Source organism: Gorilla gorilla, chromosome 12 (genome assembly GCF_029281585.2).
Source record: "Gorilla gorilla gorilla isolate KB3781 chromosome 12, NHGRI_mGorGor1-v2.1_pri, whole genome shotgun sequence".
NCBI classification, from domain to species: domain Eukaryota; kingdom Metazoa; phylum Chordata; class Mammalia; order Primates; family Hominidae; genus Gorilla; species Gorilla gorilla.
This window is the reverse complement of record NC_073236.2, coordinates 64,110,932-64,138,234: the sequence shown is the minus strand read 5'-3', so window position 1 is coordinate 64,138,234 and position 27,303 is coordinate 64,110,932. Positions and strand designations below refer to the sequence as shown.

Genomic DNA, 27,303 nt, shown 5'->3' with positions numbered 1-27,303 from the left:
CTTGAATTCTGTGCTCAAAACATGGCCCTGTTCCTCAGGCTGATGTAACAGCTCATGTTCTTCAGGATGGCAAGTCAGAGTATAGGGGCCAAGCTGCAGAGGTTGGTTGCTTTTTTGAGCATTTGACTTCTGTCAAAAGTAAACAGTAAGGCTTTAAACTGGGGAAAGGAAAGAACAGGGTATGCGTTTCTGAGCCATCTTTTTTTGGTTGCTGCGTGAAGGACTGGAGGTAACCAGAGGCAAGAAGACTAATGAGAAGGCTGTTGCAGGGATCTCCAGGGATCCTGAAGAGAGAAAAAATGTTGACCTAGATTGGAAATATGGATGGGAGGATGAGAAAGTATATGGATTCCTGAGATATTTGACGGTGTCAGGCACAGTTTTTGGAACTTCATCCAGGGGGAGACAGGGAGGAATCAAGAATGGCACTGAGATTTTTGGCTTAGGCAAGAGAGTGGATGCTGAAGCCATTCCTTGAGATAGCCAATACTGGGAAGGAAGTCTGGAGCTGAAAAAGATGAACTCAGTACGGATAGGCTGAATTTGAGGTAGCTTTGGGACATTAATGCAACTGGAATGACTATTACGTAGTTAAATTATCACATTACTCTAAGTGTTCAATCCTTATATTATATAACCACTGCTGAAATAACAAATTCCAAATTTCTTTTTTTGTGTGTGTTTCTTTTTCTGTTTTTTTTTTGAGACGGAGTTTCGCTCTTGTTGCAATGGCGCGATCTCGGCTCACTGCAACCTCTGTCTCCCAGGTTCAAGCGATTCTCCTGCCTTAGCCTCCCAAGTAGCTGGGATTACAGGAGCCTGCCACCACACCCGGATAATTTTTTTTATTTTTGGTAGAAACGGGGTTTCACCATGTTGGCCAGGCTAGTCTCAAACTCCTGACCTCAGGCGATCCGCCCGCCTCGGCCTCCCAAAATGCTGGGGTTAAAGGCGTAAGCCACTGCGCCCGGCTGTGTGTTTGTTTCTTAGAGATACGGTCTCACTATATTGCCCAGGCTGGTTTCCAACTCATGAGCTCAAGGGACCGTCCTGTCTCGGCCTCCCACAGTGCTGGGATTACAGGCATGCCTGGCCACGCCCAGTCATTTTCCAAATTTCTTAACAAGACTTACAATTTACCTTTTCCAGCTTTACTTCTCCCACCTATCCATACCCACAGTTGCCCAGCCCAAATTCATTTGGGTTCCTCAAAGGATTAATGCTTTCTGTAGTCTCAAGGACTATGGGCCAGCAGTTCTGTCAGGAACTATTCTATTCTCTTTTCTGTGCATTCAACAAAGAATTAGAAAAATTAGCTGGGCGTGATGGTGCGAGACTGTAGTCTTGGCTACTCGGGAGGCTGAGGTGAGAGGATCTCCTGAGATCAGGAGTTGGAGGCTGCAGAGCCATGATCGCGCCACTGCACTCCAGCCTGGGTAACAGAGGAAGACCTTGTCTCAACAAAACAAAAGAAGTTAGTGAGGGCCCAGGTAGGTGCTAGGTGCTGGGATAAAATGGTGAGCAAAAAGAAGACTTTATCCCTTCCCTTGCCTCATTATAGTATAATGGCAGATTTAAATACTAATCTAATAATTACACAAGAAAGAATTGCAAATGAGATCAGAGCTGCCAATCGAAGGCACCTAGTGGGAAAGACGGCCTACAATGGGATTTTCGCATAGCGAAAGCTTGTCTGAGAAGATAGAGTGGATTCATAGGGGGAGGAAAAAGCTTTCTAGGCCGGGAAAACACCCCTGTGGAGGGGTGTAACTTGGCGCATTACGGGGAACTAGAGAAACGTGCACTTTTCCTAAGACATCAGGAAAGGAGCGAGGAGAGACTTATCCATTTTGTCCCACAGCAGCCGCCATATGGTTGCAGACAGCAACAGCCTCGTCGCACTGATTACTGGGAGCTGTAGTCTTGACGTGAGCTAGCTGGCATGGCGGCCTGCATTGCAGCGGGGCACTGGGCTGCAATGGGCCTAGGCCGGAGTTTCCAAGCCGCCAGGACTCTGCTCCCCCCGCCGGCCTCTATCGCCTGCAGTAAGTGGAGCGGGACTTGCGAGCTGGGGCGCGTTAGGGGCCCAGGGTCAGGATGGGGGAGGCGAACCTGGAGATCAGAGGCAACCCCAGCGTTGGTCCCCCGTGGGATGCCGGGTTGGGGGAGATTGCGGGGCTCTGCGGGATCTCAGGGTTGGCACGAGAGTCCTGACCTCCGTCGTCCGCTCCCGCAGGGGTCCACGCGGGGCCTGTCCGGCAGCAGAGCACTGGGCCTTCCGAGCCCGGTGCGTTCCAACCGCCGCCGAAACCGGTCATCGTGGACAAGCACCGCCCCGTGGAAGCGGAACGCAGGTGAGGCACTGCCCTGGCGCTAGGCCGGCAACTGGGGTCGGTGCGCGCGTGAGCGCGTTCGCGTTCGAGGTCCCGGCTCTAAGGTGGGGGCTGCACCTCCCCCTGCACGAGCAGGTGTGTAGGATTCAAGAGCCAGCGCACCACACTGTTCTTTCTTTCTCACTTCTCCCCAAGCCAGCATTGAACTTCTTTGCAGTTTTATTGAGTCAGAACTTCAAGTAGGGATTCCCCATATTTTAAACTCTTTTCTCTGTGGTGTTTGTCCTGTACCAGAGTTTTTCTCTGAGGTACATCCTGTTTATACCTGTTTACGTCCAAGAGCTCTTCTTTTCTCTCAAAAGACCCTTAACCCTGGATAGGAATCGATTGGCCAGCTCAAAAAATTTGCTATGGTTTAGCTTGGAAGTTTTGGCAGACAAAGCACAGTAAAACTGGCCACTAAATTGTGTCTGAAACTTACTCATCAAAACAGTGTGAATAAAAACTTATATGAATGGTGGTAATCTTGGAGGTACATGTAAATTTAAAGGACTTAAGGTCTGAAAAGAGAGCTATGTAGCAATCTTTTTAAAAAGCCAGTTTTCAGAGGAAAAACCTGATATGATTATAGGCTTTTTGAAAGGGCTGTAGATTGTTGATTGGATTACTTCTGGGATTTTTAATTTTTTTATTTTTTAAATTTTTTTTAGACAGAGTCTCTCTCAGTCTCCCAGGCTGGAGTGCAGTGGTGATTTTAGCTCACTGCAGCCTCAAATTTCTGGGCTCAAGTGATCCTCCCGCCTCAGGCTCCAGAGTAGCTGGAACTACTGGTACCACGCCTGGCTTTTTTTTTTCTTTTTTTTTTTTTTTAACATTTAAAATATTCCACGGATTTAAATAGAAGTAAACTTGGAGTTAGAGAACTAAGAGATTCAGAAAATATTTCTTTATAAAACTTTGCTTTTGAAGGTAGAAATGGAATATCTCTTTTAAACGGTGGCATTTAATAGAATTCACTTAAATAGGAATGTAAATTATATGCTCTAGAGAACAATTTGACAGAATTTACTAAGTTTAAGTTGTGTATGTATACCTTCTCACTCAGAAAGCACACAACTTAAACTCCTAACATGTATGTACAAGGAGATAAGCACGAGAATGAATGTAACAGTATTTTTTGTAACAAAATTTAGAGGCAGCCTAGATATCCATCAGTAGGTGAACAGGCAAATACATTCATATGACAGAATATTGTATAGCAGTGAAAAATGAGTGAATTAGAGCTCACTTTTAAACATGGAAGATTTTCACAAATCTGTGTGTAAAAAAACCTTTAGAATCATTAATGTAGTAGGATGCTATTTTTATGAAGTTTTAAAACTATAGGCCGGGTGCAGTGGCTCACGCCTGTTATCCCAGCACTTTGGGAGGCCGAGGAGGGCAGATCACGAAGTCAGGAGTTCGAGACCAGCCTGGCCAACATGGCGAAACCCCCATTTCTACTAAAAGTACAAAAAAAAAAAAAAATTAGCCAGGTGTGGTGGCATGTGCCTATAATCCCAGCTACTCGAGAGGCTGAGGCAGAAGAATTGCTTGAACCCAGGATGCCAAGGTTGCAGTGAGCCGAGATCGTGCCACTGCACTCCAGCCTGGGCAATAGAGCAAGACTCCGTCTCAGAAAAAAACAAAAACAAAATTATACGAAACAATATATGTTGCCCAGACATACATGCATATGAAAAGTAAAAAGAAATGTAAGGGGGGGCCTTCTGAAACTTTGCCAAACAGTCAAACCTAACTTTACCAGTATTGGTACCAGTTGATATTATGTGTCTCCTGATGTGACAGAATAAGTTGTTCACATCATCTCCCTGTAATATTCTTACTAAAATTATTTAACCTTAGTCTAGGCATGTGGAAACAATCCAGAATCCAGAGATGAGATAGTAGGCCTTGACTGTTTAAAAAAGTTAATGTTATAAAAATACAAAGTTGGAGAAAAGTCCTAGTCTGACAGACTAATGACCAAATATGTGTGAAGCTTGATTGTATGTTGAATTGGGCAACGAATAGATGTAAAATACCTTCCCAGGATAATGACATACATTTGAGTATGAACTCTATAGTAGATCAAGCTTGTCCAACCCACAGCCCAGGACAGCTTTAAATGTGGCCCAACACAAATTTGTAAACTTTCTTAAAACATTATGAGATTTTTTTTGTGCCTTTTTTTTTTTTTTAAGCTTACCAGCTATTGTTGGTGTCTTTTATGTGTGGCTCAAGATAATTCCTCCATTGTGTCCCAGGGAAGCCAGATGATTGGATACCTCTGTATTAGATTATGTTATCAAATTAATGCTGACTTTTATAGGTGTCAGAAGGGTATCGTGATAATATAGGAGCAAGTCCTTATTCTTAGCATAAGCCTTCTAAATTATTGAGGAATGAAATGCCTTGCTGTTCCATTTTTTTGAGACAGAGCCTTGCTTTGTCATCCAGGCTGGAGTGCAGTGGCATGATCTTGGCTCTGCAGCTCCTACTCCTGGGCCCCTCCCTACTCAGTCTCCCAAGTGGCTGGGACTACAGGTGCCCGCCACCATGCCTGGCTATTTTAAAAATTTTTTTGTTGTAGAATGAGGTCTCACTATGTTGCCTAGGCTGGTCTGGAACTCCTGGGCTCAAACGATCTACCCTCCTCGGCCTCCCAAGTGTTGGGATAACAGACGTAAGCTACCACACCTGGCTGACATTTTCAAATGGTTCAGAAAAAAATGATATGTATATATAAAGCAAATATAGCAAAATTTTAGCAGTTGGTAAAAGTGGATGAAAGATCTACAGGTGTTCATTGTATTACTATTTTTTGGTAGGCTTTAAAATTTTCAAAGTAGAAAATTGAGGAAGAGAAAGAAATTCATGGGAATAATCACGAAATTTAGGGTAGTAATGAACTATCCTAAATACACAGGGGCTTCCATAATATTGATAATTTATTTCTTGAGGTGGGTGGTAGAGACATGAATATTCATTGTACTGTCATTTATACTTTTTATGTAGATTAAATATTTCATAATGAGCTTAAAATCAGTTAAAGAAGAAAAAAGGAAGATTATTATTTTTTAAGCAAAAGGATTTCACCTTTGTAAGACTTACACAATTTTCACATAGCTTCATTTCTACAATCACAACAATCCTGAGGTAAACAGGCAGGGTCTAATTATTCTCTTTTTACAGAGGGAGAACCAGCAACTTAGGGAAATCAAAATGGGGACACTAACAGGATTTCTGTGGAAATTTAAGTAAATGAGAATTTATGGTGAATTTTTTATTCTAAAACGAATACCTCACCTTGGCCAAAATGGGACATTACCCAAGGTCCCCTACTAGGCCAGAGGAGAAAAGGAAGGGACTTACCTCCTACAGAGGCACAAACAAGGCAGACTAGGACCCAGCAGTCGCCTAAGGCCCAAGGGTCTCCAGTTAGGAGAATGTGAAATGCAAGGATGTGAGACTGGCCTAAGGTATAGGAAGAGCGGTAAACAGAAGAAAAGAGACGAGGAGGGGGAAAAGCAAGAATTATTAAACATGGTCAAGGAGCAAAGAGCACTATGAAGCCCCAGGATTTCTTCAAGGGATACTGCTGTGCCAGGTCTAGAGGTCAGAAAGATACAACCACGAGACCCCAGGACTACCAAGCTGATGGGATTACCTAGCCTCTGGACAGCACCTTCCGACTGGAAGCAAGGAAGCACACTAGAAAGGCTGCAGTACAGAAGGCTCAGAGACAGTCAGTAGGGAGTAGAAGGGCCTCTGCTGTTCTGGGAAGATTCTTACAGCATAAATAAGCTTTTACTGTGCCTAAGAGAAAGGGAGAGGGAGGCGAGGAATGTATCATGGCCTTAAGAACTTTCTAGAGGTTCATATTTATTGGCATTTGACCTAGAGTCCTTGCCATGGGCAAGGTGCAGCCCTGGGCCATGGATAGGAAAATCAGCATCCTACTTTCTCTTCAGTTCGATCTGTTAATCCACCAACCCAAATCCCTCCCACCCGCACCTGTCATCCAAGGAAGAGAAAATGGTTCAGGGACATGATGTGCTGCAGCTGTGTCTCTGGATTTGTAGCTCTCTCCTCGACTTTTCAGCTCCTACACGATTCCTTGGGGCAGGTGACCAGTGAATGACACCGCATATGTACCTGGCTTAAAGTTACTGACTCGCTGCCACTTGGAGACCTAGCTGTCCTCTGGACTCATCATTGCAATGATTCCATCAAAGGAAGAGCTAGTGCAGTCATATACCATCTCGGTTACTCTTCGTCTGTAGATAGGCGTTACAGTTGTCAGAACCATCATATTCAAACTGGTCTATAGTCTTGACCAGCAAACACAGCCAACAAGCCTGCAGATGCCCCAGGTCCTTCAGCACCATTTCCAGGGCCATCTTCTCTGATCAGGAAGATCATTTTAAAAGTCAATTTATAATTAGTGATTTATATGTTGATGTCTTTTCTGACATAATTTATTATAGCATGTATAGCTCAGTGTGAGGCCTGTAGTAATGGTTATAGGCTTTGCAGACTGACCAACATACCTACATTTAAATCTTGATTTGACAGATTTATAGCTAATGTAGCAATGGGTTAGTTATTTACCTTTTTCAAGCTTCAGTTTCTTGCTCTGTAAAAAGGAGATGACACCAAACCCACATGGTTGCTAGAAGGATTAATTTATGCTATAGATGTTTCATAAAGCTTTTAACAAAATACCAGGTGAGTACTCAGGAATTGTTAGCTATTTTCATGAGCATTAACAGTTTTAGAAATAAGATTGACTTTTATTTAGACAATGAAGAATAAAACACGTCAATATCATATTTAATTTCTTTGAAAAGCAACAATTTTTCTTCTAGCAGACTTTTGAGTTTACTTTTAATTATTTATTTGTATTTTTTACAGGTTCTTGAGTCCTGAATTCATTCCTCGAAGGGGAAGAACAGATCCTCTGAAATTTCAAATAGAAAGAAAAGATATGTTAGAAAGGAGAAAAGTACTCCACATTCCAGAGTTCTATGTTGGTCAGTAAGAGCTGTATGTTTTTATTATTAGTAATTAGGATGGCTAGTTTCTTTGTGATTGGATGGTTAGTTTTCTTAAAAAGCAAAAGAAGATTGTTTTTTACATATCTGGGTTATGCTCATGTGAAGTATTTATTCCCACATTAAAACATTTAGGAAGTTATCTAGAAATGCTATTTGTTTGTTTCTGCATCTTACATAAAGTTTACTTCTCAGCTGGGTGTGCTGAAAAAAAAGTTCACTTCTCTTTTGAATTTGTAGGAAGTATTCTTCGTGTTACTACAGCTGACCCATATGCCAGTGGAAAAATCAGCCAGTTTCTGGGGATTTGCATTCAGAGATCAGGAAGAGGACTTGGAGCTACTTTCATCCTTAGGAATGTTATCGAAGGACAAGGTAAGTTTTATTTCATCATTTTCATTGTCTAGAAAATGTTATCTCAGGATTCCTTTTTGTTTCTGCATCCTGGGATAAGAAATCTGAAATTTGAAAGTAAAAGGAGACTCTGAGGGAAGATGTGGAGCCTGTGGCTTTGGAATGGATTGAGATTTGAAGTTAATGATTAAATATGGTTGATGGACTTCTTTCTCTTGAAGGCTTCTTATGTTATTGGAACAACAGTCATTAGAAGTAGACTTTGTAAACCATGGCAACATCAAAGGGGGGAATAAATTACTATAAAGCAGTATGGGGATATTCGTTTTAGGAGTAAATAACCCATGAGTAAAACTTTAAGACAAACCTATAATGTCTTCATGAATTACTTGCTCCTAAAATGAATACCCACATTTTACTTTATGTTATGACACAAAACAAAATTATCACTGTCTTATATGACTTGGGAGGATTTTTAAAAAGGCAAAATTGTGTTTATATACTATGCCTAATAGGCAGAGGAACAAGGAGTAAAACTCTAGCAAGATTATTAATTAAAATGGCAGGAACAATTACGTTTATCAAGTTGTATGCTTTATGAAGTTCCGACAACAAAGTATTCTTATTTTCAAAGAAATTGAAAATGTGAAAGCAGTTGCTGTCTTGCTTATTCTGTAATGACCTAGTGGGCTGTGCGTGCAGGAATTCAGCAGGACTTAATTGATTTGTGCCTTCAATCAGGTCAAATACTTGGAGAGGCCTTGTAATAGAAGTAAATGAGCATAGGAGTGAGTCATTTGATTTTCTTTAAGCATTAAGATAGTAATAGTTTCTACTCTACATTGTTCTAGCCAATCAACTGTGAGATACTGTATTTGAAGTACTGGACACAGAATACTCAAAAAGGATTAGCTCCCTCTTGCCATTCTCTGTAGTATGTCTGACTATTGTAACCTGCCTCAACCTTCCCCATCACTGCTTCCTGCATTAGTGTTTCCTTCTTGTCCAGTGGCTTTGTATACCATCTGTATAATGATAACTTCCAAATTTATAACTCCAGGACTGACCGTTTTTAAGTTCCAGATTTGCATATGCAACTATCTGATCAACACTCTATTTGGATGTCTTACCAGCATAAGTTGAAAGCAGAACTTTTTATTTCCCCTTGCAAGGTGTTCCATTCACAGTCTTTTCTATTTCCATAAATGGTGCCACTCTGCCTACCCACTTACTTTCACACATGCAGTCAATCAAGTTTTCTTGGCACAGTCTCCAAAAAATATATCACAATTTTGTCTGTTCTTCCCTCTACATTGCTATCACCCTCATCCATGTCACCATCATCTGCTTGCATTTGTGCGGTCTCTCTGGTTTATATTTCTGGTGGCTTATTCTGTTCGTGCTGTTGTAACAAAATGCTACAGGCTGGGTAATTTAGAAAGAACAGAAATTTATTTCTCACAGTTCGGGAGGCTGGGAAATCTAAGTTCAAGGTGCTGGCAGGTTTTGTATTTGGTGAGGCCTCCTTCCCTGCATCCAAGATGGTGCCTTGTTGCTGTGTGCTCTGGAAGGGCCAAGCACTGTGCCCTCACATGGTGAAAGGTGAAAGGGCAAAAGGCAAAACTAGTTCTCTCCATCCCTTTAATCCACAAATCCTTAATCAAAGGAGCTTCTAACCAAAGTTGGAACTTAATATTTTACTTATTTTGTACCATTAATCTTATTACTCTTAACATGGAAGATTGATTTTTCTTCAAGTAATTGGGAGATAAAAAACGTGACATAGGGAAGAATTCAGACTTTCTCTGAAGTTACTACTATGAGAATTGAAGAGATATGTGACTCAACATATTTCTAGAAGCCATTTTTTCTTTTTTAGACTATCATTCCAATTCAGACTTTCTCACTTTAAATGGATTTTAGCTTATTTCTATTTCTTTCAGTAATCTTTATCTTAAAAATTTCAAATTAACGGCACATTTTCTACATGCAAAACTTTGTGCTAATTCCTTTATGAAATGCTTTTACTGCAGTATGAAACATGTATAGGAACGTGGACTTAGATTATAAGAATATGTTTTCTGTTCTATTTAGGTGTCGAGATTTGCTTTGAACTTTATAATCCTCGGGTCCAGGAGATTCAGGTGGTCAAATTAGAGAAACGGCTGGATGATAGCTTGCTATACTTACGAGATGCCCTTCCTGAATATAGCACTTTTGATGTGAATATGAAGCCAGTAGTACAAGAGCCTAACCAAAAAGTTCCTGTTAATGAGGTATGGGTTATACATTTGAAACTAGAAGTTCAAGTATAAAATAAGAAAGAAAGAATCATCTTAATGAAAACTTCAGAAGAATTTTTGCTCATGCCTATCAGCCTAATTATTTTTTTTTTTTATTTTTTTTTTAATCTTCCTTAGCTGAAAGTAAAAATGAAGCCTAAGCCCTGGTCTAAACGCTGGGAACGTCCAAATTTTAATATTAAAGGAATCAGATTTGATCTTTGTTTAACTGAACAGCAAATGAAAGAAGCTCAGAAGTGGAATCAGCCATGGCTTGAATTTGATATGATGAGGGAATATGATACTTCAAAAATTGAAGCTGCAATATGGAAGGAAATTGAAGCATCGAAAAGGTCTTGATTCTGAGAATGAATTTGGTTAGTTGCAGAAGATACATTGGCTAAGAGGATATATTTTGAGACCAATTTAATTTCATTTATAAGAACATAGTAATTAAGTGAACTAAGCATTCATTGTTTTATTAATACTTTTTTTCTAAAATAAAACTTGTACACCAGTTTGTTACTCTAAAAAGAAAATTACACATGCCAAATGGTCCAATGTCCATTTGCTTATTGGAGGCAAAGCTACAATAGAAGTCAGAGCATCACCAGAATGGTCTTTAATGAGCATGGAACCTGAGCAAAGGGAATAGGTGGGATGAATTTTTTTTTTTAAGCACAATATGATTTACAGAATAATAAACATTCATGTACCCACTATCAGGTTAAGAAATAGAACATTTATTAATATCTAAGAATGTTAAGAAATAAAACATTTAATAAGATCTCAGAAGACTCCGGTAAATCTGCAATTGTATCTCTCTCCTTTTTAAATGTAAATATCATCTTGACTTGTTAATCATTCCCTTGCATTTCTTTTAGTTTACTGCCAACACATATATTCTTCAACAATATATTTAATTTTGAAAAACCTGAAAAAAAAAACCTGTTAGCAAGTATAAAGGGGCAGTATTACTATTATTGCATGAAGGCTTCAAGGGAAACGTTACAGTCTTTGGGTCATAGTCTGGCTTCAGCTTGCTCTGAGAGTTTACAGAGGCCAATTTTGAGCAAATTCATGGCTAAGGTTATGAGTGAGTTCTGCTAAACAGAAGGCTCACCACAAGGTATCTGGCAGGATTATACTGGGTAGCTGGATGTTGCAGAAATGTGGTTAGAGGAAGTAAACTGTTTTTTGATGCTCACAGCATGATGAATCAAACTCTGTATCTTAGGATTAGGTTAAAACAATACCTTTGGTATGATATGAGTGTTGTTGCTGATCCATGCAGCATGGATTGGAAAGCTGGGGTATAATCACACATGCTAAAGAAAAACATGTAATTTGGTCCATACTCACCTGGATATACTGTTCCTCAGGTTAAAAAGTACAGTACTATCCTAAATCTTGAAGGCAACTCTCAGCCTATCCATTGAGTTACCTTCAGATCTGCCCTCTGGTTCCTAGCTGTCTTGGGACTAACTTCTTTCCTGTGCTCAGCTGTTTTCTGGATTCCATGTTTTCCATTTTATTGAGTACTAACTTGTTTTGCTGGAGCACATCCTTTGGTAGCTTCTAGAGGAAGTTTGTGTGGAGGTAAAATTTTTGAGACCTTGCATGTCTCATGTTTGATTGATACTTTATACGTTTAGGTAGGAGGTAATTTTCCTTCAGGACTTTAAAAATATTGTTGCTCCGTTTTCTTTGTTTCTATTGTTGTATTGAGAAATCCAATGCCATTTTGATTTCCGTTTCTCATAAATTTCATGATGATGTGTCTTGGTGTGGGTCTATATTTATCCATTGTATTGGGTTTTAGGTGAACCCTTCCAGATAGTAACTCATTTCTGTCAGTTCTGGGAAACACTTAGCATTGGTTGATGATTTATTCTCTGCTGCTTTGTTCTCCCAACTATTATTTGGATGTTGGATATCCAGCACTGGGTATCTATTTTCCTACCTCCCTCCCTTGACCCCAGTCTCTGTTTTTTAGCTCTTTAGCTCAATCTTCCAACTCTTTGCTATTGTATTTTAAAATCTTAAGACCCCTTCTTGATTTGTAGAAGTTCCTTTTCTTACAACCAAAAAGCCTTTATCTATGGATTTGTTCACAGATAAGGGGTATTCAATATAATGTATTTTTTTCATTTAAAATTGTTTGCGCATCTATTTCCTCCAAATTTCTTTCTGTATTTATTTTTTGTTGTCTATATTTCAGACTTTTCCAGGATATCTGATAATCTTTGGCTGTCTTCTTATGGTTGAAAGAGGGACTAAAAAGCTTAGAAAGCCTTTGGGTTGTGGGAAGGGGCTGTCTTTAGGATTATCTGAATGGGCTTTTTTGGGAGTCCCCTACTCCACATGAATATTTTGGTTTTGTCAGATTCCCTAGAATAGAGGCTTCCAATCTCCTTCCTGGAGGGGTCTGTCCAGGAAGGAGATTGTCTAGGGGTCTGTCAGATAGCAGCTTTCAGCTACTTCCTTGATCTTTTTCACTAATGATTATACAGTCATCTAACTACTGTCAACAAGTAATAGATATCCTATCCTTCACTTGTTTAGATTATTTGCTGAGATAACCTCTCAAAAGAACCTCTCAAAATAAAAGGTTAACAAGAGCCTATATCTTATATTTTTCTTCTCTTTATCTTGTTAGAAGATAGCTATTAAAATCTGTTCTTTTTCTGTGTTGATAAACACACTTCAATCTTGGTAGAATGGTAGATGGGTGTATTTTAGGACCTAAAGCTCTGCAAATGTATGATCAGCTTGTAAGTACAGGTGCTCAAAAACATGTAAACGATCATGCTTTTTACTCTGTAGGAATATCTTTAAAATTCTTGTGAATTTTTCCCCAGAAGTAAAGCAAATCTTCCCCCAGAAATAAAATTAAATGTGCATAATCTAAAGCTTTTTTTTTTATTGTGGTAGGATATATATATAAAACATAATTTGCCATTGTAAACATTTTAAATTTACAAGTCAGAGGCATTAATTACATCACAATGTTGTGAAATTATTACTACTATTTCCAAAATTTTCTTATCACCCCAAACTGAAACTCTGTAACTGTTGAGCAATAACCTCATTCCTGTATCTCTCCCAACCCCAGGTAACCTCAAATCTTTCTTTTTATCTTTGAGACAAGGTCTCATTCTATCACTCAGGTAGGAGTGCAGTGGTGTGATCATAGCTCATTGCAGCCTCAAAATCCTGGGCTCAAGCAATCCTCCTTGAGTAGCTAAGACTATAGGCACACATTAACTGTGCCTGGCTGATTTTGTTTTTTGTAGAGATGTGGTCTTGCTATGTTTCCCATGCTGGTCTTGAGTTCCTGGCCTCAAGCAGTCCTTAAGATTCATCCATGTTGTGGCATGTGTCAGAATTTCATTTGTTTTTATGACTAAATAATATTCCATTGTATGTATATACATTTTGTTCATCCATCTTCTGATGAACACTGGGATATATCTACCTTTTGGCTATTGTGAATAATGCTGCAGTAAACATTGACATAACAAGTATGTATTTGATTGCCTGTTTCTAAGTTCTTTTGGGTATACATCTTGAGTAGAATTGCTAGATAATGTCATGTTTTATTTCTCTTGTGATTTCTTCTTCGATCCCCTGGTTGAGTGTGTTAATTTCTACATGTTTATGAATTTCCCACTGTTTTTTTGTTACTGATTTCCAAGTTCATTCCATTGTGATTAGAGAAGATACTTAGTATGATTTTAATGTTTTTGAGAATTGGTGTGTGGCCTGATAGATGGTCTGTCCTGGAGAATGTTCCTCATACACTTGAGCAAAATGTTTATCATGCTATTGTTGACTGTAGTTTTCTATATGTCTCTTAGGTCAAGGTGGTTTATAATGTGTTAAGGTTCTCTTTTTTTAAAAAAATTTTTGCACAGAGTATCTTTTTCTATGTGTTCCATGTATTTGTGTCTTTGGAGCTCTAGTCTCTAGTAGACAGCATATCACTATCTTGTTTGGTTTTGTTTTTTCTGTCCATTCTGCCAATTTCTGCCTTTTGACTGGAAAATTTAATCCATTTGCATTTAAAGTAATTAAGGAAGGACTTTCTTCTACCATTTAACACTTCTATATGTCATATACTTTTTTGGTCCCTCATTTCCTCTTTATGGCCTTCTTTTCTGTTTTTTTGTAGTGAACTAGTCTGATTCTCTTTCCACTCCCCTTTGTGTATATTTGTTAGATATTTTATTTGTGGTTGCTATGGGGATTATAGTTAACATCCTACACTTAAAACAATCTAATTTAAACTGATACCAATTTACCTTCAATAGCATACAAAATCTCTACTCCTATAAAGCTCTGCCCCTGCCCCCCTTATGTTATTGATGGCACAAATTGCCTAATAAATAACTTATAGTTATTTGTATGAGTTTGTCTTTTAAATCATTTAGGAAATAAAAAGTGGAGTTAGAAAACAGTATGATAGTAATACTGACTTTTATATTTGTCAATATATTTATCTTATTTTGGATCCTTATTTCATTATATAGATTTGAGTTACTGTCTAGTGCCCTTCCATTTCAGCCCAAAGGATTCCCTTACGCATTTCTTGCAGGGCAAGTCTAATTGTAATAAACTCCCTCAGCTTTTGTTTTATCTGAGAATGTCTTGATTTCTCCCTTATTTTTGATGGATAATTTTGCCAGATACATGAATTTTTGGTAACAGTATTTTTCTTTCAGCACTTTAAATATGTCATCCCACTACCTTCTGACTTCATGGTTTCTCATGAGATATTAGATGTTATAAAATTTGAGGAGTCCTCATTCTTGATGAGTCAGTTCTGTCTTATTGCTTTTCAGATTTGCTCAGCTTTTGTCTTTTGACAGTTTGATTATAACGCGGCTCAGTGTGGGTCTCTTGAGTTTATCCCACGTAGAGTTTGTTGAGTTTCTTGGAGTCATAGATTTATGTCTTTTATCAAATTTTGGACATATTTGGCTATTATTTCTTCAGTTTTTTTCACTGCTTCTTTCTTTTCCTTCTGAAATATTCCTAATGTATATGTTGGTCTGTTTGATGCTGTCTCACCAGTTTCTTAGGCTGTGTTCTCTTTTGTTCTTCAGACTTGATTATTGCAGTTGCCCTTCTTTTTATTTTTTTCAAGTTTGCTGATTCTTCTCCCTGTTCAGATCAACTGTTGAACTCCTCTAGTGAATTTATTTCAGTTACTGTACTTTTCAGCTCCAAGATTTATCTTTGGTTCCTTTTTATAACGTCTGTGTCTTTATTGATATTCTCATTTTGTTCATGTCTCTTTCTTCCTTTAGTTCTTTGTCCATGTTTTCCTTTAGCTCTTTGGGTTTATTTAAGACAATTGTTTAATGTCTTTGCATAGTAAGTCCAATGTCTATGTTTCTTCAGGGATGGTTTTCATTATTTTGTTTTCAATGAGTCATACTTTCCTGTGTCTTTGTATGCTGTCTTTTTGTTGTTGAAAACTGTATGTTTGAACATTATAATGTGGTGGCCCTGAAAATCAGATATTCCCCCCTTCCTGAGAGTTAGTTTTATTTTTATTATTGAAGATTGTAGCAGTCTATTGCTACATTTGCAGTCGTTTCCAAACTATTTTTGCAAAGACTGTATTCCTTCTGTGTGTCATCACTGAAGTCTCTGTTCCTTAGTTTGTGTTTAATAGTTTGACATAGATTTCCTTGAAAGGAGTTAAAACTAGCAGAAAAATATCTCTCCCAGTCTTTCCAGTCTTTGCAGATTGGTTCTGTGCTGGGCTTTTCCATTAATACTTAGCCAGGCTTGTACTGAGCCTAGCAATCAGGCCCAAAAGCATAGGGTCTTTGCAGATCTTGTCTGAGCATGCTTCTTGCTGTGTATGCACGTAGTTTTCTAAATCTCCCTGTATGTGCTGTTGAATATTCTAATTTCCCAAAGAAACTCCTTTGCAGCTTTTTCTCACAGAACATAGATGGTTTTTTGGATATCTTGACCATAGTCTTTCGACCCAGGTGTTTGCAGGTTGTTAGTTCACCTTACACTTTTTTCAAGCATTGCCTACTGCTTACGATGAGTGCTCTGTCAATCCTTTAAGTAGCCCCAGACAGGCTACCAGAGACTTAAACAAGAATTTGTAAGTTCTGCTCAGCTTCCTCTAGAAATGGGGATCAGGGTCCAACACAGAATGCAGTTGCTGATTTCAAGACTGCTGCAACACCAGGGAGCTTGTGGGGGAAGGGCAAGCAGAAATGTCACAAAGCTTTCTCGCCATTTTAAAGTTGCCTGTTCTTGACTCAGCATTTGCTTCATTGCTATAAACTTTTTACTGTTTTTCAGAGTTCTGATAAAATTGGCTATGCCTGTTCCTGGTTTAAAAAAATATATATATATTTTTTAGAGATTGGGGTCTTACTATACTGACCAGGCTGGTCTTGAACTTCTGGCCTCAAGCCATCCTCTCATTTCAGCTTCCCAAAGTGCTGCAATTACACGCGTGAACCACCACACCCAGCCCCTGCTTGTTTTTCAATGTGCCTACTCCACCATGTTGCTCAAGTATGTATATTTTCTAAACTACCTTGTAGTGTTGTGATGGGAAATAAATCCCTGAGCCTTTTGAATAACTCAGAGAGATCAAAAACTTAGTTTATCCTATTCGAAGGATTAGAAAAATGATATATCTTTCACTTTTTCAGGGATAGGCTCCTCATTAGAAGGCTCCTATGTGCCGATGCTGTACAAGACATTTCATTTCTCTTAATGTTTACAACAAGCTTGTTGCCAAGGCTGATCTTGAACTGCTGGCCTCAAACGATCCTCCCAGCTCAGTCTCACAAAGTGTTGGGATGTCTGGCCAACTAATGACTATCTTAACTCTTGTGTTTCAATGTTTATGCCTTCTTTTATCTTGACTGATTGTATGACTATGTCTTCTAGAACAATGTTGAACAGAAATGGTGAGAGCAGACATCCTTGCTTTAATATTTCACCATTATATATGATGTTAGGTATAGATTTTTCTCACAGATGCCTTTTATCAGATTGAGGAATTTATATTCCTACTTTGTTGAAAGGTTTTTGTAGTATGAGGGGGTGCTGAATTTTGTCAAACACTTTTTCTGTAATAATTGAGATGACTGGTTCTGCAGTCATCGAGATGTGGATTTTCTCCTTTATTCTGTTCGTGAGTGATTACACTGGTTGACTAATGTTAAAACAACCTTACTTTCCAGGAATAAACCCTATTATCTTTTTTATACATTGCTGGATTTGATTTGCTAATTATTTTAAGGACTTTTATTTCTACATTCATGATAGATACTGCTGGTATTTTCTCATAATGTCTTTTGCAGGATTTGTATCATATATGGCATTTCTGAGGTATACCTAAGTATCATTTATTCAAGGACCTAAGAAATGGAAAAATCAATTGAGGTGATTTTTTCCATCATGAAAAAAATTTCTTTAAAGTCATCTGTCTGATTCTGTAAAAATTTCACATTCTTTATGTGAACAAAAAGCTGAAAGAAATTCAGGGAAAGAATTAAGATGTGATATCAATTGCCAACCCAATGTTTTCTTCTTGCTAGTTGTGTTCCCCCTCCTTATTCCATCCATTTCATAGTAATAAGAAAAAAAAGAATTTTACATTGAGATTTAGGTAAATTTTCGAATTACAGTATATGATAAAAGCCTTGACGTTCAAACTCCAGGTATAATGAAATTTAATTGAAAATTACTATAGCAGTTTAAGTCAATTTGTAGTTTTGAAAGCAGTTTTAATATTTTATCTTCCACAAAAAGGTAGGAAAGTTTCTGTGCTGAACTTAAAAATATAAAGGAACATGTCCAACATATCTTTAGTTAAAAATCCAAAAGTCAGAGGATAATTTCCAAATGTGTACTTAAATAGAAAAAAATTACAAATTTCATGTGCAATAAAGTGTCTGCCACTTATGTAAAAAAAAAAACCCAAAACTTTATGTACACATAGAAACACATAACATTTTTGTAAATACAGAAAAGGTCTAAAAGGATAACATTAAAATGAAAACAGCAGTTACCTCTGGGGACAGCGGTTGTGTGGAAATGCTAACTGCTTTTCAACAATGGTTTGCATTTTCTAGATGAGATTCTATTCTTGTATAATTTTGTTACTAATATAAACATCAAAAAATTCTTCATACCAGTGAATCACAAGTCCTCACTGCAACAGACATAACAAATCCAACTCCTAAAATAAATTATATGTAGTTCTGAAGGTAGGGGTGACATAAAAGTAGGCTGTATATTCAAATCCTACAATATATTCAATTTTTTCCAATTATCTTTTGGACAACAATTTGCAAAATATATTTACAGTTTCCGTTAAGTTATTTAATAAGTAGACTTAGAAAAATTACTAGTAAACTAACATTTTTGGAAAATTTTCTTAATTTCTTTTGATTAAATTATCTTGCCTCTGTCTTATTAGACAAATATTTTATCAGAAAATGAATCACATGTTGTGAGTATTTAAAAATATGTTTCCTTCTTAGTCCTACCACCAATGACAAAAAAAAGAAAATAGTAACTTGCTAATAAGTAAGACTTAATGCTTCAAAAAACATCAACAAATTTAAAAGAAAGGCCAAACATGGTTGCTTAAGCCTGTAATCCCAGCACTTTGGGAGGTCAAGGTGGGTAGACTGCTTGAGCTCAAGAGTTCGAGACCAGCCTGGGCAATGTCACGAAACCCCATCTCTACAAAAAAATACAAAAATCAGCTGGGCATGGTGGTGCATGCCTATAGTCCCAGCTACTTGGGAGGTTGAAGTGGGAGGATTGCTTGAGCCCAGAAGGCAGAGGTTGCAGTGAGCCGAGATTGTGCCACTACTCTCCAGCCTGGGTGACAGAGCCAGACCCTGTCTCAAAAAATACAATAAAAAAAAAAATAGAAGAAAAATGGCAAATAAGGAAAACTTCTGCCACAAGCATGGGCAAAAAATCAATATCTTTAAAAATATAAAGGTCTTAAAGTCCATAAGAAAAAGATGGATATTTCAGAAATAATTACAAATGGCCAAAACCAATATGTTTACTCTCTAATAGCCAACACAAAATAAGCTATTAAAATAAGATTTTTACCTTTCAAATTTTCAATGCATTTTTAAAAAGGATAATAACTACTGCTGGTAGGGATTCATTGGCACTCACTTATGCTTATGTTGGTACATTAAATTGGTACAGATTTCTAAAGGATAATTTGACAATCGGCACATGCCTTAATCATTTAATACTTAGCAAATAATTCACTCCAACTGAGATTTTCATATTGACTTATTTTTAAATAAAGGTAGTTAAAGAGAACTAAAAGATATTATTGTGGTTCAGGACAGAAGACTTATTAGCATGCTCACTTAAGCTAAAACCTTTAGCAAGGTTTCTCCAGTTCCCCTCTTAAGAAAATTGAAAGACCAGCCAAAAGAATCAAAGGGAAACACGTTGAGCTCTTAAAGCTCCAGTGCATTTAATTCCTTAGAACACCACAGAATCATGGCAGCTTTTCATGATGCCAGAAGGTAAAGCACGGGGGGAATACAGAGGTGGAGTCTTGCTTTTTTTCAAATCCTACCTTCTATTACAGGGAATAAAGAAGAGAGAGGCACCAGCTTCTTCTCAAACAAAGGAACTGAGTGTAACTATATTAAAATTTTAGCATTTTCCAATAAAGTTTATTCAATCTTCTTTAATTAGTGATTTAAGATGGTCTAGGTGATGCTCTCCTATGAAGGATTCTGCTTGATTCAAAGCTTTTATTTTCACCAAAATAAGAATTATTTCTTCAACTTCATCCCTGAAAAACAAAACAAATTTCTCCCTTTAAAAATGCAATGTATGAGGGAACAGCGGTCAATTCAGAACCTGCTCATCAGTTGTTAATCTAAAACAAAAGCTTTACCTTAAGCCAATATCTAAAGTAGCATAAAACACAGAGAGATGCTGCCACTCCACTTAATTATAAAGTTCAAATACAGATCATTAGTGGATGTATTCTGGCAAATTTCAATGTGAATTACTGTAAAAGGTAGAAAAGCATATAGTAAGTCTATCAGAAATTTCAGTAGTGCTGCGTTGCTATTAGCTTGTATGAGACATTGTGGTGGAAGCAATGGTGGGAGTATATTCACACATCATGACATTAGCAAATAATACAAATCTGATTTTTTTTTTTTTTAAAGGGACTTGGTCTTGCTCTGCTGGCCAGACTGGAGTACAGTGGCACAATCATAGCTCACTGCAGCCTCAACCTCTCAGGCTCAAGCAATCTTCCCACCTCTGCATCCTCAGTAGCTGGGACTCAGGCGCATGCCACCATGCCTAGCTAATTTTTAAATTTTTTGTTCTAGAGACAGGGTCTTGCTATGTTTCCCAGGCTGTTTTCAAACTCCTGGGCTCAAGTGATCCTCCTGCCTCAGCCTCCCAAAGTGCTAACATTACAGGCGTGAGCCACCATGCCCGGCCAAATCTGGTCTTAAAAATTTTTTTTGGAGAGGGAGTTAACAGGAATACCAGTGTATTTAAGCCCCCAAACAGCTGGTGCTGTGAATGAAACATTCAGAACAGAGAGCTAGCTACTGCTGGATAAATACCAAGCTGGAGACCTGTACTTAACAACTGTTGAGTCTCTAAAAATGGACAGGAAAATTAAAAACACATTTAAAAAGTGCTTAATAAAATGTTTTTGATTTATAGTTTTAATTCTATATTCCCCTGTGCTATAGTTTTTTGAATTTGCTTAATTTGGGGGAGATTTACATTTTAAAATATGAATATGCATAAGCCATCCCAAAGGTAACCATAAAAATATCTACTAACTCTACAAAGTTTTAACAAATTTTTAAAAGTACAGTAAAAATACAAATCTTTCTAAAAATTGTTGAGAGCATACAGAATCCATGAACTCTGTTTATAGAAGTGAAAATAAAATATGCATTACCTGAATTCACTTCTAGATAATTTATGTGCAGACTGCAATAAAAACTGAATGAAGTTTTCTAGCTGTGGAATAGATGTCCTCATGGCAGAATTTTCAAACCATTTTTCTGGTAGACATGCTGCTACCTGTTAATCAAAACACATGGCTGGTTTACAATGACAGTTATCTAAGAAATCTTGCTAACATAATCTCATAATGATACTGTAAGCTGAGTATCATTCTCCCCATTTTATAGTTTGTGGTTAAATAAAAATTTCTAAAAATTTCCCTTTGTGTCCAAGGCTACATATATTTTGGAAATTCATTCTTTAATGCTAAGAACTTAAAATACACTACTCTCTATGAACACTCCCTGGTAGTACTAGTAATTCTTTCTATATTCTTGTATTTGTGAGTCATTAAATCTGTACAAAACATAATTTACAACTAAAAACCAAAAATGTCTAGATACAAAATATTTGGTCAATACAACTCTAAAATACATACATTCACTATTATTTTATAAAGAAATTGGGTGGCCTAGCATATGATCTATATGGAGTTAAGGAACCAAATGGGTGATTCTAAGATACAAAGAATGAAAGATAAATTAATTATGTTTTTAATCTTCTATCAATGTAATACATTGCCTTAATTGTAAAGCAGCAGAATGAATCAATGTAGGTGCATTCAATTTTTCTTTTGGAAATGGAAATTACATTTTATCATTGTCATCCTAAGAGTAATACAAGATTTTGAGAAAAGTTTTGGTAAAAACAGAAAAATGTTAGAAAAAATTTAAAAAGTAAAAAAAAAAAAAAAACTTCCTCATAGCAGAAACAAGGGTAAAGAAGGGAGGGAAAAGGGGAGAAAGGAAAAAAAACTTGATATTGTTCCTGGAGAGAACAAAGTATGGCTGCCTGTTCTTGAGGTCCGAAAACGAGATGCAGACAATTGGGAAAGAAGGGAGGTCAGAGTAACTCACCAGACCAACTCAAAGTTCTAAGCTTTTTTCTAGTGCTTGTATATAAAGCTCTGTGCTACGTGTGGGATTGTAACTGCAAGTGGGAGTGTTGCATTCAATCTCTATCTCATCTTTAGCTAGGGACTAGGGTCTGGAAAGCTTTCTCGAGAGTCTTGGAAAGTTTCTTAATCTTAAGACAGAATGAGGTGTATGTGTAAGAATGCTTTTATTATTCCATCAGATTTCAGGGGCTGAGAAAACCCAGGCAGGTTCTTAATGGGTTGGTTTTTGCATTCCAGTTTTGTACTCAGGCACCAGTTTCTCCAGTTTTTTAATGTTTAGCTTACACTTTCATTAACGTTATAGTAACGGGTTCTTGGAAACTGATCGTTCTGTTTGCTAATGGAAACCTGGCCTGTCACAATATCACACTATTCAAGGAAATTCCTAGATAATCATACAGATTATGCTACATTTGGTAACATCAAGATCAATATAGAAAGCAGAGAGTTGGGGAAAAATTAAAATGCACCCTATATATTATACAGTATATTAAATAAAGGTTCTGGAATGCGCTCTTTCTAAGATTGGTCAGCATTTAAAACATGGTTGAGGAAAAAGAATTCTACTCCTTAATCACCTGTTTCAACTATTCAGGAAAAATACTGACACACTGACTGCCTAAGGCAGAAGATCCTACAAGTTTTGTTATGTAAACTCTTTTTAAAAGTTTTAAAACCACCCTTTACTATTGAATGTCATTTGCACTTGTTTTCCCCTTGTTTTGTATTACAAGTCTCAGTAAAATTCTCATTTAACCACGTAGCTTTTGCGTTAATGATCCCAGCACTAAAAGTCGATTTTCTTGGCCTGGTTTTCTAACCATATGCTGTGGAAAGAATGCTGTGTAAATATATTTCCTCTTCTCCACTTCATAATAGACCCTATGGTCAAAGGGGACTAAACTAAACCTGAACAACATAACATGGATGATGATTTAAATTTTTAATATATAATGCTTAAAACTGTATGATATAAAAACTATAGCCAGAACAATCATGGTTGGCTAGTAATTGATATATAGTTTTATGGCAGACTAGGTTTCCATTAGCAACCAGATGAATCAATTTCCACTAACCCTTTTCTATAATTTTGACGTATGTGTAAGTTAAACATTAAAGAACCAGAGAAACTGGTGCCTGAGTACAAGAACTGGAATGCGAAAACAAACCCATTAAGACCCTGCCTGAGTTTTCCCAGACCCTAAAGTCTGATCAATAATAAAAGCATTCTTACACATACTCTTTGTACCAGGGCCCACTTAAGATTAAAAAACTTTCCAAGACTTTAGAGAAAGCTTTCCAGACCCCAGACGCTAGTTAGATTGTACAGACTGAATGAAACACTCTCACTTGTAGATGCACTCTCCCATGTAGCATGGAACTTAGAATGCATATAAGTGCTAAAGAAAACAAAACAAAACAAAACAAAACAAAACAAAACAAAAAACCAAATTGTAACTTTCAGTTGGTCTGGTGAGTTACTACAACCTTTTCCCTGTAACTGGTTGCAAAAATAAGCTCCTTTCTTTCCCAGTCTGTCTGCATCTTGTTATTGGGCTGCAAGAACAAGCAGATGGACCCTATTCTATCTGGGAACAGTTTAGTGTGTATGTGTTTTTAATTATAAAATAATTATTTTCCCATATTCTTAAAAATTCTTCAAAAACATAACTTTTGTGAACCCAAATGTATCTGAGACAGGTTCTGAGATTTATTTTCCTTTCACATTTTTATCTTATGAGAAGACCATCATGTTTTTAGGGATATGTAGGTGTTTCCAACTATTTTCTATTATAAATAATGCTATAACAATATTCTTTGTACTTAAAATCTATATGTGCATCTCTAATTTTTGACTTAACTTACTTTGGCTAAGTCAAAGAATATAAGCTTTAAAAGTTTTGTATCCATCATGCCAAAATATTCTCCAAAAGAGCTGTATCCCTCCTTCCCCCAGTGCAGGAGACTGTTTTCCAGAACCACTGCACTGCATACAGTGAATGGTGCCCCTGCAATGATGGAACTGTTGTTTTCCTGTGTTTATAACACTGGAAATTGTAAGTAAAACAACAACGCCAAAAAATGTTTGCCTACACAACTGGTCAAGTAAATATCCTTCCTATAAATAATTTCCATTTCTCTGATTATTAGTACTATTAATTATTTTCACATATTTTAAGGTTAGTTTTACATATCCTTTTAGGTGACTTGACTGTTGCACGTGTTTTGGCCATTTTTAGTCAGAACATTTGAATTATTTAAATTGTAAAGAGCTTTTTTATTTAATGTGAAAATTAACACTTGTTACACGTTAACAACTTTTTATTTCCTAGATTCTTAACTTTTCTAACATTCTGTTATACAAAATTTCAAACACAAACAACAGTAGAAAGAATAGTATGAGCCCAATGAACACATTCCCCAGTTTTAATAATCAATTAATCCCAATACCTTTTTGATCCACTAAAGTTTTATATTTTTTTCAAATCTATTACTTTTTCTCATGATTTCTTCTTTTGCCTTTAAGTTTAGAAGAAAATCCGTCACTCTCAAATATAGTCATTTACCATCTTAGTATATTTTATAGTTTCATTTTAACATTTTTTAAAATTTTACCTGAAATTTTTTTGGTGTATTGTGAGAGGTGAGGACTTAACATTCTTTTTGTAAACAGCCAGCCATCTAGCATCATTTATTAAGTAATTTTTCCTTTCCCTACTGGTGATATTTCAAAACAGTATACTCTTTCTTAAATACAGAAGAGCTGCTCTGCATTTTAGCTTTGTTAAATTCATTTGTCAATTTTTTTTTTTGAGATGGAGTTTCGCTCTTGTCACCCAGGCTGGAGTGCAATGGCGGCTCACTGCAACCTCTGCCTCCTGGGTTCAGGCGATTCTTCTGCCTCAGCCACCCAAGTAGCTGGGATTACAGGTGTTAGCCACCGCACCTGGCTAATTTTTGTATTTTTAGTAGAGACGGAGTTTCACCATGTTGGTGAGGCTGGTCTCAAACTCCTGACCTCACACAATCCGCCTGCCTCAGCCTCCCAAAGTGCTGGGATTACAGGCATGAGCCACTGTGCCTGGCCCATTTGTCTATATTTATATGAGTACCACACATTTAATTATTTTGCTAAATAATAGATTTTAATAGCTAAATTTTTTAGAAATGATAAAATTAGAACCAGTCTTCCTTCACAACTTACCTGGTTGCACTTTTTAACCACATCTGGCCCAGGTGTGGCATTGAGAAGTGCTATAATAAGGTAACGATTTAGCAGCTTCCCTAGTCCTAGTTCTTGCAAGGTGTCATCTGTAAGGAGTCCATTCCAAAGAAGAATATTGCGGAAGAGCTAAAATAAAATATCAAGTAAATATGTACCTTTTCTCCAAAGAGAAACTGTAATAGTCTCTAACAAACATGAAGAGTTGGTCAAACTAAAATTCTCACTACAATTAGCCGTGTTGGAACTGTCAATTTTAGAATACAATATCTCTGAATAAATACTTGATTCTTTCCAAACTCCATGTATTTGCTCATCTTATTTTCATTTTCCAGGATAACCATCCCCAAATCTATCTCAAATAACTTCACTAGAGCCTTTCCAGATCAATAATCTTCCTTCCCAATCCATTTTCTCTCAAAGCCAGGGGCCATCAAGTATAAGACCACAGGACCACGTGATTCATAAAGAACTACTGTCAAAACTAGGGCCGCCATTACCAACATGTGACCTTGAGAAGGCAATCAACGCTGAGAGCTTCATTCCTCTGATACATAAAGATTTATAATCACCTGTGAGTTTGAAGATAACTTGGATTAAGTAACCATAATAAATTCTAATAAAATATTGGTTGTCCTTTCCCTCTACTAAATTCAGATCTTTCTGTGAATTTTAAGGTGTTTCTTTTTTTGCAGTACTATATTCATTACTCTGAGTGCTGAACTACATGCTGTTTTACTAAAATGTAATGCTTTTTCACATTTTATCTCATTGTTGATGTTGTTCCCTCTTCCCAGAAAGCCTTTTCCCTGATTCAACCACATGACAAATATTAATTCACACTATTAAAACTACTCTTGGTGAGGTCACCTATATCCTTCTAATTGTCAAATCCAATAAACAGTGTTTCAGTCTTTCTCTTAATACTCTTTGGTGGCATTTAACACTCTTTTCTTCATTCTTGAAAATGTTTCATTTAGCTTCCTTGAGGCCATTCTCTTGTGATCATCCTAAGGCTCATAATTGATTCTACAGATTCCCTGAAGCCTCCATGTTCTCCTCTTCTGTTAGTATTTCCCGAGGTTCTGTCCTTGGCCTACTTCTCATGCTTCATCCAGTCTCCTTACGCAGCTTGCCATTCATGACCATGGCTCCAAATATTACCTACAGGTAGTGGACTCCCACATCTCCAGCTCAGATCTGTCTCCTGAAATTCAGACTTATGTATCCAACCACCTCCTAGACCTCTGTATCTCTATTTGTCCCACATATATCTTCATTATGTACAAAATAGATCTTATCTTCCCTCGATCAGTTATCGACTCCTTTCAATGCTTCCTCCCAAACATTGTTTGAACCTTCTTCTCCTTCCCATCCCTACTGCCACTGACTTAGCAATAATTTTAAGGCCAGGGGTTAGCCAACTATATAGCTTGTGGGTTAAATCCATCCTGTTGCCTGTTTTTATAGGGTCCGTGAGCTAAGAATGGTTTTAACACTTTTCAAGGACATTTTAAAACTGTCTTTAAACAAAATATTTTGTACCATGAGGAAATTATATGACATTCAAATTTCAGTGTTCATAAGTTTTATTCAAACAGCCATGTTCATTTGTTTATGTACTATGACTGTTTTTGTGCTACAGCGGCAGAGTTGAGTAATTCGACAGAGACCATGTGACCACAAAGCCTAAAATACTATCTAATTCTTATAGAAGAAGTTTGTTGTTCTTTGTTCTATAGTAAACAGGATTTTTACAAAAATTGCCTTTTCATTTTTGCAGTTTTTGCTCACCTTTAGGCCTGACCAGAACTGTCTTTCTTGGAACTTTGAATGAGGTGATGTTTTGTTTTCTACAGCACTAATTAGAAACAAAAGAAAGAGAAAGAGAAAATGCAAAGAACTATTAGTCTTTCAGAACCAGAGTTTAAGATCAGACTTCCTTTTAAACCAAACAAACTAAGCCTTAATGGAATATAAACAGAAATTGTTTATTTTATTTTATAAATAAAATATATATTTATTTATAAAATAT

The 27,303-nt window shown here is 37.1% G+C and overlaps 3 protein-coding genes and 1 pseudogene across 7 annotated transcripts in view; 1 reads left to right on the top strand and 3 right to left on the bottom strand.

The window, feature by feature from the left end:
• Window positions 1-2,238, bottom strand: part of EVA1A (eva-1 homolog A, regulator of programmed cell death) — a 155,648-nt gene extending 153,410 nt beyond the window's left edge. Inside the window, exon 1 of the mRNA XM_055378158.2 lies at window positions 2,113-2,238. The gene's annotated coding sequence lies outside the window, so the exon portion shown is untranslated. The remainder of the gene's footprint in view (window positions 1-2,112) is intronic.
• On the top strand, window positions 1,381-25,920 carry MRPL19 (mitochondrial ribosomal protein L19). Of its 3 annotated transcripts, none has more exons than XM_055378152.2 (7): window positions 1,381-1,490; window positions 1,862-2,045; window positions 2,237-2,354; window positions 7,290-7,408; window positions 7,670-7,804; window positions 9,878-10,059; window positions 10,204-10,872. In XM_055378152.2, the coding sequence occupies exons 2-7, from the start codon at window positions 1,943-1,945 to the stop codon at window positions 10,423-10,425; spliced, it is 879 nt and encodes a 292-aa protein (XP_055234127.1). In that variant the 5' UTR covers window positions 1,381-1,490; window positions 1,862-1,942; the 3' UTR covers window positions 10,426-10,872. The 3 variants fall into 3 exon arrangements, with proteins under 3 accessions (XP_055234127.1, XP_004029544.3, XP_018876666.2); XM_019021121.4 differs by lacking the exon at window positions 1,381-1,490 and adding an exon at window positions 25,692-25,920 and having other exon boundaries at window positions 1,863-2,045; window positions 10,204-10,442; XM_004029495.5 differs by lacking the exon at window positions 1,381-1,490 and having other exon boundaries at window positions 1,692-2,045.
• Window positions 6,043-6,775, bottom strand: LOC109025603 (transcription elongation factor SPT4-A-like; annotated as a pseudogene).
• The window catches only part of GCFC2 (GC-rich sequence DNA-binding factor 2), a 47,742-nt gene continuing 39,969 nt past the window's right edge, over window positions 19,531-27,303 (bottom strand). For all 3 annotated transcript variants that reach the window (XM_055378150.2, XM_019021120.4, XM_019021119.4), the window contains exons 14-17: window positions 27,063-27,129; window positions 25,251-25,397; window positions 21,041-21,165; window positions 19,531-19,897 (exon numbers count right to left, since the gene is read on the bottom strand). In XM_055378150.2, coding sequence (XP_055234125.2) covers window positions 19,780-19,897; window positions 21,041-21,165; window positions 25,251-25,397; window positions 27,063-27,129 — 457 coding nt within the window. In that variant the 3' untranslated portion in view covers window positions 19,531-19,779. The remainder of the gene's footprint in view (window positions 19,898-21,040; window positions 21,166-25,250; window positions 25,398-27,062; window positions 27,130-27,303) is intronic.

Coding starts and splice junctions, on each gene's coding strand:
- MRPL19 (XM_019021121.4), top strand. CDS start 1,943: ATGGCGGCCTGCATTGCAGCGGGGCACTGGGCTGCAATGGGCCTAGGC. Junction 2,355..7,289: donor CCCGTGGAAGCGGAACGCAG/GTGAGGCACTGC, acceptor TATTTTTTACAG/GTTCTTGAGTCCTGAATTCA. Junction 10,060..10,203: donor AAAAAGTTCCTGTTAATGAG/GTATGGGTTATA, acceptor AATCTTCCTTAG/CTGAAAGTAAAAATGAAGCC.